Source organism: Empidonax traillii, unplaced genomic scaffold, assembly GCF_003031625.1.
Source record: "Empidonax traillii isolate 1590-97213 ecotype Southwest subspecies unplaced genomic scaffold, ASM303162v1 scaffold100:size1405979, whole genome shotgun sequence".
Lineage (NCBI taxonomy): Eukaryota > Metazoa > Chordata > Aves > Passeriformes > Tyrannidae > Empidonax > Empidonax traillii.
In genome coordinates this window covers 457091-474724 of record NW_020955293.1, presented here as the reverse complement: position 1 = coordinate 474724, position 17634 = coordinate 457091, and the positions used below count along the sequence as shown (strand labels likewise).

General features: G+C 38.3%; 1 protein-coding gene across 10 annotated transcripts in view; it reads left to right on the top strand.

Annotated features, from left to right (window-relative positions):
- Nucleotides 1-16966, top strand: part of PTPRM (protein tyrosine phosphatase, receptor type M) — a 455758-nt gene extending 438792 nt beyond the window's left edge. For all 10 annotated transcript variants that reach the window (XM_027882060.1, XM_027882059.1, XM_027882057.1 and 7 more), the window contains 9 exons: nt 412-566; nt 860-995; nt 1582-1731; nt 2208-2381; nt 4605-4736; nt 7802-7927; nt 9727-9890; nt 11649-11784; nt 16068-16966. In XM_027882060.1, the coding sequence (XP_027737861.1) occupies nt 412-566; nt 860-995; nt 1582-1731; nt 2208-2381; nt 4605-4736; nt 7802-7927; nt 9727-9890; nt 11649-11784; nt 16068-16121 (1227 nt within the window). In that variant the 3' untranslated portion in view covers nt 16122-16966. The remainder of the gene's footprint in view (nt 1-411; nt 567-859; nt 996-1581; nt 1732-2207; nt 2382-4604; nt 4737-7801; nt 7928-9726; nt 9891-11648; nt 11785-16067) is intronic.
- The last annotated feature ends 668 nt before the right edge of the window (nt 16967-17634 follow it).

Here is a 17634-nt window from a genome sequence, read left to right as displayed (position 1 = left end):
TCAGACCAATGAAGGAGACAAATGATAAGGAAAATTATGCTGAAGCTATAGTTCCCTGAACTCAGCAGCAAAACTCCTGTGGAGAGCAGAGGGGAAAAAAGTCATCTGTGCTCCATGTTCAGCCTTGCTGCTGACCTATTCTGTGATCATGGCGTGCATCTTAGGGCCACAGTCTGCAAAGCAACCTAGTGCTTAAATATAGAGATGAGCATCTGTCTTGTTGCTAAAGGTTTCTAGTGCTTACTTAATTTTGTTGTAAGGCTTTGAAACCAGTTGATATCTAACCTTTGAACTTACTCTCATGCTATGAGAAAGCTCTCCAGCAGTCTGTACAGATTGTGTTGGTAGGGGGTGGATGCTTCTCAGCAAGGCTCTGGCTTTTGAAGTTTTCAACCCTTGCCTTTTCAACAGAGAGGTGCCCATGAGATTCGAGAAATACGTCAGTTTCACTTCACGGGCTGGCCAGACCACGGTGTACCCTACCATGCGACGGGCCTGCTGGGATTTGTACGGCAGGTCAAATCCAAGAGCCCACCAAATGCTGGCCCTCTGGTTGTTCACTGCAGGTAGGTAACATAGAAATTTCTGTTGTGTTTTATGCTAAACCCAGGACCTACTTTTGCTTCTCCTGTACTTTGTTATCCCCACACAGGTTGCTGAAGTTGAGCTCTGCCCACGATAACTATAAATGAGAATGCGTATATTTGAAATATATATATATGCAATATACTGGTTCTGAAGTCCTGCAGATGCCTGGCTCCAATCATCCAACTGATGGAGTACCTGTGAGATGAACCATTACACCTCACATTTCCAGTACTCGCTGCTAAACATTAACTGTGTTCTTCTTTTACTTCAGTGCTGGTGCTGGCAGAACTGGATGCTTCATTGTTATTGACATCATGCTAGATATGGCAGAAAGAGAAGGTGTTGTAGACATATACAATTGCGTGAGAGAGCTTCGATCCCGGAGAGTTAACATGGTGCAGACAGAGGTATTGTTAAATCTACTGGAATACTGCTTTGCAAAAAAAATATTCTTGCAGCCCATAAAGATAGAGCTTTGTAGTTCGCATCCTCCAGAAAGTAATTTATTCAATCATACGCAGAAAATGATCCCCACACAAACCTGAAGAATTCCTGCCCAAACAAGTGCACAGTTTAACTGCACTGAAGGTTCACAGTGGAGTTTTTTTTTTAAAAAAGGAAAACCACGAGTGTTTCCTCTCTGAGAAGGATTCATTCTGAAGTACATCTAGTTGAGGCTCAGTTATGTGATAGCACCTACAGATCTGCATAGAAGAATGAGAATACCAGAAACATTCTGAATTTTATTATAGAGTTATTTATTATAGAGTGTTACTGCACTCCTCTAACTACTTGTAGTTAGTTTAAGTCAGTCTTTCTGTACTGATTTCTAAGTGAGTAGTTTTATTATCTGTGGTGTTCCTTCTGGTCTTGCTTCAGTGCTGGTAAACTCAAGAGAGAAGTAGACACCGTATTAGTTATTTTTTATTTACCAAAATACTAATAGCCTAGGCTCTCTATGTCAGTAACTATATGTTTTAATTACTTTACCAGGAACAGTATGTATTCATCCATGATGCTATCCTGGAGGCCTGCCTTTGTGGGGACACATCTATTCCAGCTTCTCAAGTTAGGTCTGCTTACTATGAAATGAATAAACTGGATCCTCAAACTAACTCCAGCCAAATCAAAGAGGAGTTTAGGGTAAGTGGTGGCTAACACTACCTAGAAGCCATACAGTTTATTTATACTGCAGACTTCTGTTTAAGTGCTTTTTTATAACTATGGGAATTTTGGACTCAGGGCTGGGAGGGAAAGACTGCAAAAAAGGAAAAATAACATGTCTCTCATTGCTATTGAGTGATTCTGAATCATGAAAGGATGCAGTGTGGAAGTAGTAAAATATTCTTTTTACTCGAGGGAAATATGTCAGTTCTTTCCACTGTCCTTTCTCCAGAAGGCAGGCTACTCTGCAGCTGTCTTTGAGGTTATTTTTCAGATCTGTTTGCTTCCAGGATTTTTTTTTTCTTCCAAACCCTGCTGACTGTGATGTGTTTTCATTTCTCTGCATATTGATTCCCACTGAAACTGAATGCTGAGCTGATCTATTCTTAAATATTTTGGGTTGCTTTCACTGCTGTGTTAATTTTTTCTGTCGTATTGTTTACTCTTTTTGAAAGACTTTAAATATGGTGACTCCGACACTGCGTGTAGAAGACTGCAGCATAGCGCTTCTACCACGAAATCATGAAAAGAATCGTTGTATGGATGTTCTCCCTCCAGACAGATGCCTGCCTTTCCTCATAACGATAGATGGGGAGAGCAGTAACTACATCAATGCTGCACTGATGGATGTAAGTCTCCTCTACATCATTAATAATAAAAAGGGAATAAGCAGCTCTACAAACTGAGCAATGCCAGAAAATGGAGTCAGCATAAGAAGACTGAAATCCTCCTAGCTTGTTTTGTTTTCCAAAAGCATGGCACAAAATCTTTAAACCTCCGAGTACATTTAGGATCACACATATGTTATGTCACAGCCAAGGTTCCAAAGCCATGTGCAGAGAGCAATTCAGGGAGTTTTGATAAATTAAATCTGTCTGGATTTCTCCCTAGTGCTTGAATTTTTAACCATCTGGCTTAGGAAAACAAGAGTTACCTATTAAGAGACTAAGGCAGTTAAATAGAATAATAACGTTTGCAGCAATATTTCAGTTCCCTTTGTTTATAATTTAAACAGTAATTAACAAAAAAATAGTTGTCTGTCAGCACAAGATAGTACACAAGCCATTACTTCAGTCTTTCTGTTTATTTCTGTTTGAATGAATGGTTCCTCTTCATGTGTGTGTGGATTTTTTTTTTCCAAGTGCATCTATGGTAATTCTAATCTGCTAAAAGAGTAAGTAAAAAGGTGCTTAAACTGCCTTTACGGTCTGTAGATATTTGTAGTCTATTTTTGACAATTTAGAGCTATAGTCAGTACAGTTGTCAAACACATAAACAATAAGAAAACATAGGTTAGCAAAGAACGAACACATTGTAAATGGCCTTTTTAAAAAGTGAAGCTAGAGTAATAACAGTTTATAGCAGTGTTTTAATTTCTTTCCTTGCAAGTTCTCAAAGCCTTTTCCTAAAATAAGCCTAAGTTCAAAACAGTCCTGTGAAAAGGTAAGAGTAGTATCTTTATGTTTATCTATGCAGAGAAACTGAGAACAAAAGTTTAAGTGGCTTCTCCGGATTCTCACAGTAGGTCAGTGACATTGCATATTAAAACAGAGCTTTCTTAACTGGCAATTTGCAGCCATGCCCTTACATTGTCTTCTTTCCTGGAGAGTTCAGCACCATTTGTTCTGAGAATTAGGTAATGCTCAGAAAGAGCAGTGCCTTAATATTTGCTTTGAAGATGCTTCCCTTTTTCACTACTGAAACAACATCTCTGAAAGAGAGATCATAGAATCATAAAATATCCTGAGTTGGAAGAGACCCGCAAGGATCATAGGATCACAGAATTGTTAGGGTTGGAAGGGACCTTCAGAGATCATATAGTCCAACCTCCCTGCCAAGGCAAGGTCGCCTAGAGCAGGTTACACAGGAAGTCCTCCAGATGGGTTTTGAATGTCTCCAGAGAGAGAGAGAGACTCCACGACTTTCCCTGGGCAGCCTGTTCCAGTGCTCTGCCACCCTCAGCGTAAGGAAGTTCTTCCTCATGTTCAGGTTGGAACTTCTTGTGTTTTAGTTTGTGGCCATTGTTCCGTGTCATGTCACTGAGCACCACTGAAAAGAGCCTGGCACCATCCTCTTGGCACTCCCTAAGTCAAAGTCCAAATCCTGGCCCTGCACAAGGCAGCCCCAAGAATAACAACACATGCCTGCAAATAGCTGATCAGATTGTGTCTCTGCTGTGGTACAAATGCTTCAGTTCAAGGCCTTTAGAGACTTCCCCGCCCTCCTTAATGAAGGCAGCGGCACCCCATCCCAGCAATGTCCCCAGTATGGCCACCCTAGCCTTCTACTCAGGAGTGAAAATGCTAGCTTGAGATCCACAGTGGAAAAGTTCCAGCAAACAGCTCTGTCAATGACATACTCTGGTACTAAAAGAAACAAAGAGCTCTAAAATTTATCCCCTGGGTATCCTCAGTGCTGTCAGATAGACCAGAATTTCAATAATATTTCTGAAAAATAACTAGATATTTCCTTTCACAGACATCATTCAAATTTAGAGCTAAATGCAAACATCAAAGATTAATCTGTCCATTAGCAGCTCAAAACAAACCCGTTGCTCAAAATTTTGTAGGAGTTGAATTGGAAGCAAAAACCTCTGATGATTTTACTCTATGCCTGTGGCATGAAATACATTTTAGAAATATAACATCTGCAGAAGTTATATTCTGCCCAAATGCAGTTTATTAACTTTGAAGCATATAAGATCTCAAGAAAGAGCTGAAAACAATATATTAATTATATAGAAAATAGAAATAATGCTTTCAGTCCCAAAGTTTTGGGGCTATGACTGACATTCTGCTAAATGGATTTTTACCTCTTACCATTCCTCTCATCATCTCATTACTTCTTTGCAGAGCTACAAGCAACCATCGGCTTTTATAGTTACACAGCATCCTTTACCAAATACCGTCAAAGATTTCTGGAGACTGGTCCTAGATTATCACTGCACTTCAATAGTTATGCTGAATGATGTAGATCCTGCACAAGTAAGTCCAGAAAACTGCTTCATTCAAAAGAGGAGTGCTTCAGAATTTCAGAAGAGCTTTAGGATGTAATTAGTTTTATAAAACAACATTAAATACTTACATGCTAAAAAATTGATCTGTAGCTTGCAGATACACTTAGGGAAAGAGGAATAAATCAGACCACCAGCAGCTTCTCCACCAAAATCTTAAAGCACACACACATAAGTGTATGCGCCTGTAATTTATTCTAAGAGAACATGGGTTTGGGAAGAGCCGCTAAAACTCAAAAATGATGGCTGTAAAATTGTGACTCAAGTCAGAGACATACTAACGATAGCCAAAAGTCACAAACAGAAGCCAACAGCTGTTTGTTAGCCTGCCTGAAGCAGGTCAATGACCTCGGTCTGCTTACCAGTGAAATAGGTGTTCCCAGTGTGGAAACCTGTGTTGTGTTTTGCACAAAATGATGTCATCGTTAGCAAGGAGATAGCATCTAAACGAGATTGGAGACTAAGCTTCCGTCATAAGAGAAAACAGGGCAATGGAACGTGTGGGGGAATGTAATTACCTTACAAAAGGGTTGTACAATGCTGTAGATGTTGTTCAGAAAATTGGAAAACCGAACCTACTGGTTTGGCAATTTAATCACTAGGATTAATCACTAGGCATCCTAGAGCCTGAGTCACAATTGTGCAATGCCAAGTTCTTACACAGATATCATTTCCTTAGTTCCAAAAAACTGCACCAGCCCTCTGCTGGAATAATGTGGTGGTAATCTGGATTCTTAATATGTAAATATTTGTTAATTATTGGTTAAGAGCAATTATAGTTTTTTTTATAGAAGACTGCATGTCATTTTTATTTGTGATATGATCAAAAATCCTTTTAGCTTTGTTCAGTATTGCACACACTTAAAAGAAATTCTCAACATGTAGAATTTGTTCTTAAAAGATACTAATCTTCCGTTTGGTCTTTCAAAGGAACGTGCTTCCACACACTGTTTTAAAGACTGAATTTCTGATTCCAAGCCCTTCTCTGTCTACAGGGAGAAAAAATAGAAATGAAAGACAAAACTTTTATTCATGAATCTAAGATTATTTTCTGAGTGAATAAGGAAAGACTCAAGGGAGTCAGGCTGTTAGGGACTGCTGAACAGAGTTTTTTTTAATTTTTCGGCTGTGTTTTGAATTTACAATAGGGCATGGCTATTTCAAGCATTTATTACCCTCACAGGATTTAAAAGCTATTGGGATATGCAGTTAATGCACCTGCCTCTGCAGTATGTTAAACCTTTTACCTCTAATGTGAGTAACAATCTTTTCATTAGGAATAAATCTCAAAACCCTCAGAGCAAACAGAAGTGGAGAGAGGGCACAGCTTATTAAAAACACGCATTACATACAGATTTATTAATAATTACTGTTATCATTATTATTTATGTATATATGAAGTATTTAAAGCTCTGTTTAGATATTACCGTTTATGTGGATTGTTATGCTCTATTGGGAAATGAAATTCAACCCTCCACAGTGACTCTGGCTTAAAGAGAGTTGCTAGCATCACTTGCATGCAAAATGTGCAGATCTCAATGCTTTTGGTTTCTTTAGAAATTGAAAATCTTGGCTTCCTGAAACAGCTCCAGCAAACATCTTTGTTTTTTATCATTTAAGTATTTTTCAAATATCTGTTAAAACAGTATTCATATGCATTTCGAACATGTGTCCTAAATTGTGCATGTGTTAAATGATCTGAGCACTGGCATTTGCACCAGTTTTATGCATTGTATTTTGCTATCCTGTACACTAGCAGTTTCATAAAAAAAAAATTCGTGAAAGATTTAGACAGTATTTGGAAAGCAGTTCGCTCAGCAGACCAAATCATAGAGGGGGGGTTAAAATAAATGAAAATATATTTTCCTACTTGAAATTCCTAGTTTTAACTTGTTAAAGTGATCTCCTGCAAATCAGACCCTGTTTTCTTTTTAATTGATGTAGTAAATGATTATGTTTTCCTAAAATGTAGTCATCTCTAAACAGCTTTGTTGAGGACTAAGTGTTACAAGAAATGCAAAACAACATCTGGAGCAAATGTGATTTGTCAGCTCAGCTCTGGATCACCAACAGCAGTGCAGCAGAATGAAGACCACAGCTGTTTTACTGAATGAAAATAAAAAGTTCCAAATCTGACATCAATGCTTCTGCAAGCAAACAAAATTTCATGAGTTCATATTTAATTTTGGTGAATGCTTACAAAAGCTATATGCTTGAACTGCTCTAAATATCCCTGGCAAAAAAAAAAAAAATCATTCGGATTTTCATGGAAATAAAAATGGACGGGCAGAGTCTAGCTTCAAAAACCTCCTTGGGAAGTGTTGATTTAATCTTTAAAGTATTAACATAGATGATAATTGGTTCCTGGATTAAGCCATCATATATTATTAGAGACTAAAACTGTGCAAGATAATTGTAATATTACTTTGTGATCTTTAGATACCTAGAACTAGTGTTTTCTGAGCACTGAAGATTATATTTTCAAGTGTCATTCATAGGAGAAATTAGGCAGTTGTTGAAATATAAAGGAATGCTGATATTAGACAATATCATTGGTTCATGGGTGAAACAGATGTGAAAGTTAAGTTCCCAGTTCTGAGAACTGATGAACCCTTCCTAGTATAAATCACACATTCTAATGTAGCTTGAATTATTAGCAACCTTTCAGGGCACTTGGAGATACCAGGCCTTCGGTCTTTAGGCTCCACACTGTCTCTGGGATATGGTAATACTTGTCAGCATCTCCCTGTCTTGTAAAAATGTATTGCAGAATTAACATTGAGTGTCAGAAGTGTTTTACTCCAAATACCAGAGAACAGCAAGTGCAGCAGCAAGAAATAGCATGTTCAGTTACATGAAAAGGAATTGTAAAAGCAGAGTGCTCAAAACTGGTGGAAGATTGTGCATTTTATAGAGATATTGTGCAAGAATTTCAGTAATACATGTATCACAAATTTAAATACAGAAAAGTATGTTGAGGCAGCATGAAATTCAAAGTGATTAACTGTATTCTTTTTTGTTCATGGTCTTCTATAGCTATGTCCTCAGTACTGGCCAGAAAATGGAGTACACCGGCATGGTCCTATTCAGGTGGAGTTTGTATCAGCTGATTTAGAAGAAGACATAATCAGCCGGATATTCCGAATTTATAATGCAGCCCGAGTAAGGACGTTTTTTGCAAAACAATTCTGTATCAGTAGATGAATTGACTCTACTCAAATCAAAAAAAAAAGAAAGTTAAACTCACAGAGAACCATTTTCATTTTTCAGCCTACTTATTTGAAAGCAGTGGTGCAATACTGTCACACCATAATGAAAAACCCTTCTGTGTATAAGTGAAAAATATTTTAATGCATATCACAAGTGTGTTAAATGCAAATGAAATAAGTACAGTATTCAGACTGCATGATGACCAAGAAATACTGAAACTAGTGCTATTTCCAACAGTTTGAAATGGGCCATCTTGCATATTTGTATTCTGAGTCATGTGAAGAAAGTTGTGCACCAACCAAAGGCACGCTTTTCAGTAGCAGTCCCGAAATCTTAGTAAACATCCTGTCCCACTAAACACACTTCATAAAATATTTTAGAGCTTCAGAGGGGCAAGTGGATTCTCATATTGAGCTTTTATGCTCCCATAAAGGTGATAGAAGACTAAACGAGGCATGTCTTTCGAGCTGAGAGGAAAAAAGATTCCACCACAGACCAGGCATCTGTTCCCATCCAGGGAGCCTTTGCATTGGGCTGGTACCGATCACAAAAGAGCCATAGCTGGGAATAAGTAGCACTCCCTGCTGAAAATATCAAGAACTGCCCTGAGATCTGGTAGCTCTCAGTACAGTGAAAGACTCCAAAACCACACCCAAACTATGCTAACATCCAAACAGGAAGGCAGATTGTAAACTTAAAGATACTTCTTTAGTACTATAAAGGCCTGGTATTCTCAGTAAATGTGGCAATATGAAAACACAACCTCCAGCACTGCTAATGTCAGCTTCAGCAGGCGCTGGGTCTGGCTTTTGTGCTTTGGGAAGAGGGGCTATCAGCTGAAAGAAACTGGACAGGAAATCAGTAAATACCAAATTTAGACATAAATCAGACAAAACTGATTGGAGAACATACCTAATACTGCATCCAGTTTGGTTTATTCCCATATCTTGTTAATCTTGCATCCTCTCTCTATTAACTCTTACTCTAGAGAATAAAATGTAATGTCAACATTTCTGTGTGTTGTTCATTTTAAGAGTGGCACTAAAATGCCCTCACTGTGCACAGAAGTGGCAAATCTTAGGCTACAAAACTAGTTTTCATGTGCATGTTTATTATGCCCTTTTCAAAGGACTGTAGTTTTCCGCCAATAACGCTTGTTCGGTGCTCCTTTTTAATTTTAAATCACCATAAAGCAACTGCTCAGTAACATTTCACCAAAGGGGTTCTGACTGCTGCAGTAGAACGCAATAAAACAAAATATAGTTAGATATATTTTATAAGCCAGAAACATATGAGGGTTCTGTTTGGTTTTTTGTATGTTTCCTGCTTCAAAATATCTTGAAAGGTTTTGACCTTTCTTATAAAAAAAGACAGAAACACATAAACGTTCTTAAAATTGCTGAAGCATATATATGAAAAGGGCATATAACCGAAGTTGTGTTGCAGCTCCATCCTTGCTACCAAGTTCCTGCTATCATATTAATTAATTATTTGCTTGATCGTGCAGCTGTAATATTGCTCTATTCCAGACTATTTGTATGGTACTCTATTTAAAAATTCTTGTTCCAATAACTTAGTTGGAAATTAAAAGTCACAAGTCCTCAAGGGCAGTTGAAATTACATGAGCAGTTTGTCAGCAATCATCTGCTTAAACAACATCCTTTGCTGATGCAAATATCTAAATTATTTACCCCCCCCCCCCCCAAAAAAATGCTGTTATTTTTCCTGCTTTTTTTTCTGAATCTCTACAGCCCCAAGATGGCTATCGGATGGTGCAGCAGTTCCAGTTCCTGGGATGGCCCATGTACAGAGACACTCCGGTTTCTAAGCGCTCCTTCTTGAAACTCATCCGTCAAGTGGATAAGTGGCAGGAAGAATACAATGGGGGAGAGGGACGCACAGTTGTACATTGCTTGTAAGTACTGGGAAAGGAAGAGAGAAAGTAGGGGAATACTGTTACAGAATTTGTGCCAGATTTTAAAAGATTTGTGAAAACATGAAGAGGCATCTCTCTAATCTGGAACTGCATGATAAAATATTGCATAATTCCCTCTCTGTCCTTGTTAGACCCCTGTGAGAAGATGATGGGTACAAGTTAAGTCTGTTTTAGATATATAAATGTCCAGTGACTTTTGCAAATGGAAAAGTTGCATGTTTATTCAGAGTAAATCAGAATTGTACCTTCAGAACAATGTACCTTTTATTTCTAGAGATAAGAACTGTAGAAGTAGGTAGCATGGAAGGGTGATTTTTCTTCCACTCATAAAGCACAGAAGCAAAAGTGGTGTGATAGATGTGACGATGATCCTGTAATTGCCTTACCTTTCTCTAATAATGTTATATGTTTTTGTCCTCCTGTGATTTTGTGATCCATTGATGCAGATCCTCATCCCCTCTGCCACCAACCTCCTTTTGATATGGTTTAATACCTGTACAGTATTTGTTTGCCCTCAGCAGTAGCCAGTCTTTTGAGACCAAGTCTTCAGTGCTTGAAGTTGTATCCCTCTTCCTGCAAACATCTGTTTAAAGGTGCTGCCATGATGGAGAAGGGTCATGCTAAGAGGAAAACCACGTTCAAAAGTTGGCACCCCATGTTAGAATGATGGAGGAAAATCAAAGAATATATTATTAATTCCCACTATCACTGACCTTGAACAAGTCATTGCTCTTCAGTTTCCCCATCTGTAGAATGGGGATAATAATACTTTCATCAAAGGAGCATTGTGCAGTGTGATTAATTAATGTTTTGAGATCTTTAGCTGAAAAGATCCTTTTGAAGTGCAAATTACTGTTATCTCTGAGGTGGCTGATGATATTAAATAGTTGTACAACATCACACATGCGTCACTTCCAGGCAGTAAAGAAAGAAAAAGCTCTAATATAATCCTTTTAAATGACTTTATTTTAATTAAAATTCTCAAAGAGTCCCACAATATCAGGCAATGTTTTGGCAGCAGAGAGCATTCTTTTCATACTGCCTGGATGTGACAGATGTGCGATGTTGTATCTTCCTTTGAAAATCAACCATTTGCGAAGCTGGTTTGAAAGACCTGCTACCTAACTAGTCTGCACTCTGGTAATTATTAAGGTTTATTATTTTCAGTGAAGCGCAGCCTAAAAATTCTGATTTGAATAGCGGCAGAAATAATGGGGTTTCCAGAAAGAAAGAGATTCTCTTGAAGATTAAAAATAACCATGGCTAAAGTGTTATTAAATGCTGTATTTGGTCATGCATATGAGCATTTGTGCCTGGCTTCTTTGTTAGCAAGTCACTTCAGGTTCTCATCCTCTGATATAGTGGGTGAAGGGGAACTAGATACACTTTTTAAAACCAGTGCTTCTGAAAAAAAGCCATCCCCTCTGCCTGCTGCCAGGGGTTGAGGGCATCAGCCAGGGGAACATGGCAGCATGGAAGAGTGGTGTAAAACTCAGCCATTCAATTCCCTTCAGGCTGTCAGCCTGCTGAATTCTGAATCGTAGCTTTGAGATCTTTCATCACGTTAATTTCAGTTAAAATGTGTGTTTTGCCTACAGTTCAGCAGCCTTTGGGGCCAGGAATGCTCTGTGGCTTCTCCCTGCTGGAACTCGTGTGTTCTGTACCCATCCCTGTTGCTGTACAAACACATAACGCAGACTCAGTTGTAACTGAGCCATTTTATCGCTTTTTTTGTAGGAATGGAGGTGGCCGCAGTGGGACTTTTTGTGCAATCAGTATTGTTTGTGAAATGCTTCGACATCAGAGGGCTGTTGACGTATTCCATGCTGTGAAAACACTGAGGAATAATAAGCCTAACATGGTGGACCTTCTGGTATGAGCTTTTTAACTGTACCACTAAATACAAAATGTTCCTTTTTCTCAGAAGACTCAGTAAGATTTCCAGGATTTGCAATGGGAGTTGTTCACAAAGCAAGCAAGTCATTTTCAAAGGGGATAATGAAGTCACTTCACTTGTAAGAGTATTTTTACACTGCTTTTTTCCCAAGAAGACTTTGTCTCCATTCGTTTGAATTTTTTAAGAGATTTAAACTTTCAGATGAACATCCTTATTAATTTTCTTTTCTAGCAGGCTGAGCCAAGTGGAGAGCAGCCCTTGCATGGTAGAAATAATAGTTACGTAAAATGAAATGCCAGATTTTCAAATTATATATTTTATAAATAGCTTAATCGCCTAATATTTATCAAAGCCATGAATTTCAGTTTGACATCCAGAATATTGCATTTAATTATGGTTGCTCTATCTCATACAAAGATTAAAGAAGTTCAGAAACAAGGGGCCATGTGCAATTATTTTCCTAGAGAGTGTTTTATGAGCTTTTTTTTTAAAAGGAGAATTGCTGAAGTGCCAGCTGCTATGCCAGAAGAGCTGCAGAACAGCTTAAACCAGCAGGTTCTTACACTCCAGTGTGCAGTTTTGTACTTGGGGATGGGTGTAGTGTAATAACCTGTTCTGAAGCCTGGGCTATAAAAGACACTGTTTTATAACATCCTGCTGCAGAGGTAGCTGCTTAAGAGGCAGCTGTATTTGATTTAATGTCATAGTCAGGAGGAAGCAGCATCTGGGTGCTTTCAGGGATGCCAACCCAATCCGAGCCAATTTTGCAAGTTCTGGTTAAACAAATCTGGGTCTTTTTAGCAACTTTTCTACAGCAAGCCCAGGGTGAGGCAGGAGGCATCCCGCTAAGATGGCCCAAGCTCTTGTAAGTTTAGGAGAGATCCCCCTCAGGTGAGCTAACCCTGTCCAAGTGCAAAACATGCTGGAGAATGGGCAGAAAGAGTGAGGTTTTCAGGTGCATGTGGAGATGGGCAGGGATATTCACCTGCCCAGCACATGTATCACTGTGCCCCATCTTTCACGTGGAAGAATGGCTGCCACCACATCCCCATTGCAGTGCTCCCTTCCAGCCTGCCTGTGAAGTCCAAGACCCTCCCCTGGGCCCTGCTCCGGCCAAGCACATGGAAAAAGACCAGATTTTGTCAGCTGTGCAAAGCAAGGAGAGGGAATTACAAGCAGTACCATAGCACCATGAGCCAGCAATGTGGAACCATGAATCTTATATCAGTGAGAAACTACCAGGCTTTCACTTGGGAGGCAGCAGCTTAGCTGGCTTCTTTTCCTCTAGTTTATATTCTCAGGAGAAGAGTCATCATGCTGAGAACCATACATTTTTATTTCCTAGATATTAAGAAAAATGCCCTACATCTTCATTCAGGTAGTATAGTTTGGACAGAGACTTGGCAGGCCTGCTGTTCCCCATTCTCCCAGAGCTCAAGTCCACAGAACACACTGATATCTTATTCATTTATTTTATAGAAATAAAAAGAAAATTACCTGTGTGAAGATGAACAGTTGAAAATGTTCTCGATAAATTCCCATCTGTGACAGTTTCCCAGGTACAGATTTGTCAGGCAGCTGTCTCCATTTTGCAGAAGAGAATTTTTTTAATCAAAAGATAAGTGTATTATTTTAGAATATAAAAGTACCTTTTAGTAAATTGAGGGTGTTATTGAGAATATCTGGAAGGCATTGAAAGGCCTTGTAGGGACTTTTTTCTTTTTTTTTTTTTTTTTTTAGAAATTTCAAAGCACTTGTGAAGGAGATGAGTGTTGTTTTTCTTATTTTACAGACAGTGGAATGAAGGCAGGGGACAATCAGAATTTTCCCCTCTATCACGTAATGCACTGACTGAGCAGAGTTAGAATGACATCTCTTTGATCTTGGTCTGCTACCTTGTAGGAACAAATATTTGAATTAGCCAGGTTTCGATTTCCATGTAGATTGCCCCATGGTATAAGGGAATTGGGACACTTGAGGTTTTTTCCTACTCCTGTTACTGAATTTATCCTTTATGACTTTTCTTATGTTAATCTTTCTTTGCCTCAGTTTCCATATCTGAAAAATGAGAACAATAATATTCATCTACCTTGTAAAATTTTATGGTAAAAGATCAAGTGCTCAGAATCATGATGGTATTTCACAAAAATAGTTTTAAGACTGCTTTATCTATACCTGTTGGGCACTTTCTGACAAGCTAAAAGGCCGTCTTTACATCCATACTTAGAGATTCATCTCTTAATTTCATTGAAACCTTTGGTTTTCCTCAACATATAAAAATTTGAATACTGCATCCATACAATATGGAAATCTATGACATTTTTAAGCCATCATACAAAGGTAACACTTACAAAATCTCTATTACAGAATGCCCAAAGCATTTTGTGACAAATGTTATTCAACTTACCTGTAGGTGTCCTAGAAAAAAAATTTTAAATATACCTCTTTTAATATCCACCTTCAAGTGAATAATAAAAATGTACAAAAGACACTCATGAGTGAAGTCAGTGGGAAATAATATATGTCTGCTCTTTAAGAAAGGTATTCTGTTTACTAAAAATGACATTTATTCGACTGGATCAGTAAATCAGCATAAAATGAGCATAGAAGAGTGGAAGTGGATGAGTGGCTGATCTCTTGTTCTGATCTGTTCTGTAGTTATAGAACAATTTCCATTTATTTAGAAACATATATACAATAAAAGCAGAAAAGGAATGTACATAATAACTCCTTTCCTTTCTACTTTTTTTATTCTTTTCTCACTCTGAAGAAGACACAAGCAGTTTATGGAACCTTGCAGGTCTTAAAACCTCATATACAATTCATTCATCACTTAGGTTATATGTGAAACTTGTTTTCTTTTAAAGTCACAGCTCTCAACAAAAGAACTTGGAAATGGTCCATGCTTGTTGATGGCTTTTTGATTATTGTAATGGTATGTGGTCTTCCATGTGTTAAGGTGGACTCTATTCTCAACTAAAATGTGACCCAAAAGCACAAGTACAGGCCAGAAGACTTAATCCTCTAAAATGTTTGCTTCAATGAAAAGAGTGATTGTAGTCTTCCTACTTGTGATGTTGGATGGCGAAGTCTGAGTGCTGTCAGCTAGTTAAGCCTGTTGTTGTTCCTAGATGACAGTATGTGCCTAGTTATCTTTTTATTATTGATTAAAGTGCATAAGCAAAAGACTGGCATTTGTTTCCAAATTGAATTTTCAAAAGCCAGAGCCCTTGGATTCGGGGAATCTGCACCTACTGTTTCTTTCAGGTGTTTTTGTTTCATTTGAATGTGTGTAGTATTGCTAAGTATTGCAAGTAGCAAGAATGAAAACGTAAGGGGGATATGTGTGCACATACAAAACTGTGAAGGTATCCGTGACTGCATCATTTAAAAGTTGCATCATTAAAAGTTACAGGGTAGGCAAAGGTCAGTCAAAAGCACTTGGCCTCTCTGTTCTGCTGAAAATGTGAAGGGGGCCAAGTCGTGACCATTTGTCCCTGAAGGTTGCAGACTGGGTTTGCATCCTTCAGGAAGGGGATTTCCCTGGGATTTACTCTTTCCACGCAGTTGTAAATAAAAACAGCAGGTCTGCGTTTGGAGCACAGGCTTGGCCCCTGAAAACTTACCCTGGGTAACAAGAGAGCTGTTAAGAGCCTAACTTGTGCGTCACTGTTAATTGCTAAAAATTACCTGGAATGAATTCAATTAATTTAGCTCAGGCCTGATCTCACAAGCCTATTGCTTGCCTATTGGATAGGGGACAGACTTTCAGAATGGGTCTGGGCTGCATGTGGAGGACCAGCAGTAAGTGGCTTTTGCCATGAAATGTAGCAAGTGTATGAATGACATTAAAATAAAAGTTACAGTCTGGGAAGTACTAAACATGGGATCTACTTTAAGATAAACATTTCTACGGAGGAATTTCAATAGCTCCAATTCAGGTAAAGGGCTACACAAGCATTTTGACAGATGACAGAAGGGTTACAAGTCAATTTGCTTACGTGCAGCCAATTTTTCTCATGCAAATGTATTAGAGCAGCTAAATACACATCTAACATAAACAGTACCTTAAGTTACTGTGTACAGTGTCTATTGTCTGGTAAATGTAAAGATTTTCTTATCTGAATACAAATTGGATTTGCAAACTGGTTCCCATTGACAACAGCTGATAGTAAATAATTTCAACAGAAGAGAAATATTGATCCCCTTAATTAAGTTTCTTCAGTAACTGACTTTGTGGTTTTCCTTTGATTTTTCAGGATCAATACAAATTCTGCTATGAAGTGGCTTTGGAATACTTGAATTCTGGCTGATTGTATAAACAGCGCAGACGAAGTTGCTCCTTTCACCACCACAAACAAAGCAAGTCGCCTCATGATATCTGTGTAAATGAGATGAAGACTTCTCAGTGTTACGCTTATACTGCTTTGTATAATTGGCTCTTTTTAAGAGCCCCAAAAACGTGTTTATAAAGCCGCTTGCACTGCCCGTTTTCCACTTACAATGCCGCTGCTTGACACCCATACGAACGTACACCGAACCACGTGGCAGTTGTTGAACACCCTATTCATGCATAGCCATTGATGTGGTGAAGCAGCATAGTCCTCTGGTAAATAAGAGAGCACAATTATATTCTTATGAAGGAATTTGTACTTTTCTGTTATATTTTGTTGCCTGTGATTCTCAGTTATTGTCACAGCCTAGTGTACATTTCTGTTCTGTGGAGAATGCTGTCTGCCATTTTGATAATATATGATTTTAGTTATATTTGTATTCTAACACGTGCATAATAAATGAATCATATGTAGCTTATCTGAACTAACAGAAAGAAATGTACCAAATCATGTTAACTTTGTTGAGTTGTAATTTCTATCCACTTTGTACCATTTCAGAGAGAGAATCTTGATTGAAATACAGTTAGAAAATGCAAAATACAGGATGTTCAGATTAATATATCCAAAGCTTTTTCATTTGTTTATATTGTAAATATTTTTTGATTTCATCAAATTATTTATTCATTAAAATGATTTTTTTGTGAAGCACAGTGAGTGACAATCATTTTTATTAAGCCCTGGAAATGCTTACTGTATGATAGTGTAAACATTTGTTTACCTTGTATGGATTCTCAGCTCAATAAATAATTACATACATGATAAAATCTCGTTTAATTTAGTATCTCTTGGCATCTGAGAGCCTTCAACTAAGCCTCTTTCCAGATTCAATCTGGTAAATACTGAGCTACTTCCAGAGCGTTTTTATTATGTTATCCAGTGTTGATCCAGCCAATAGCAAGGTCATAGACTGTGGTGGTTTTAATCTAGGCCTTCCCTGGTTACCAGTTTGTAACCAAGGAAGGGGCAGTGTTCCCAGTATTCCATACGATTTTTTTGTAAATCGTGGTATAAATAAGAAGGGAGGAGCGGCCTTCCTTCTTTCTTCTCTTCCGCCGGAGTTCGGGAACAGTGGGTCCCTGCGTTGGTCTTGCTTATCTAAGGCTGAGGCCTGCAGCATCCACTGGCCTGCCATGTGGAGGCTTGGGGAGTGCTGGCCATGTTTGTGTCAATCCTGTTTCTTTCTAAGGGATGTGGTGAGATTTGTTTTACTAGTTATTTTACTAGTTCTTGGGTTTGATTGCGTGTATCTATTCGGTGTCCCTTTTTGTTTCCTTTTGTCCCTTTTTCCCCTTTCCCTATCCCTTCAGGGGATGTTTGGATTCCTGTTTGCTGTGTACATAGCATCTTAACTGTAATATACATAAAATATATTTTTTTATATAACTTGGTTTTCGGGTTCTTCAATTTGCATAGTTTTTTTCCTTTGCCCTGG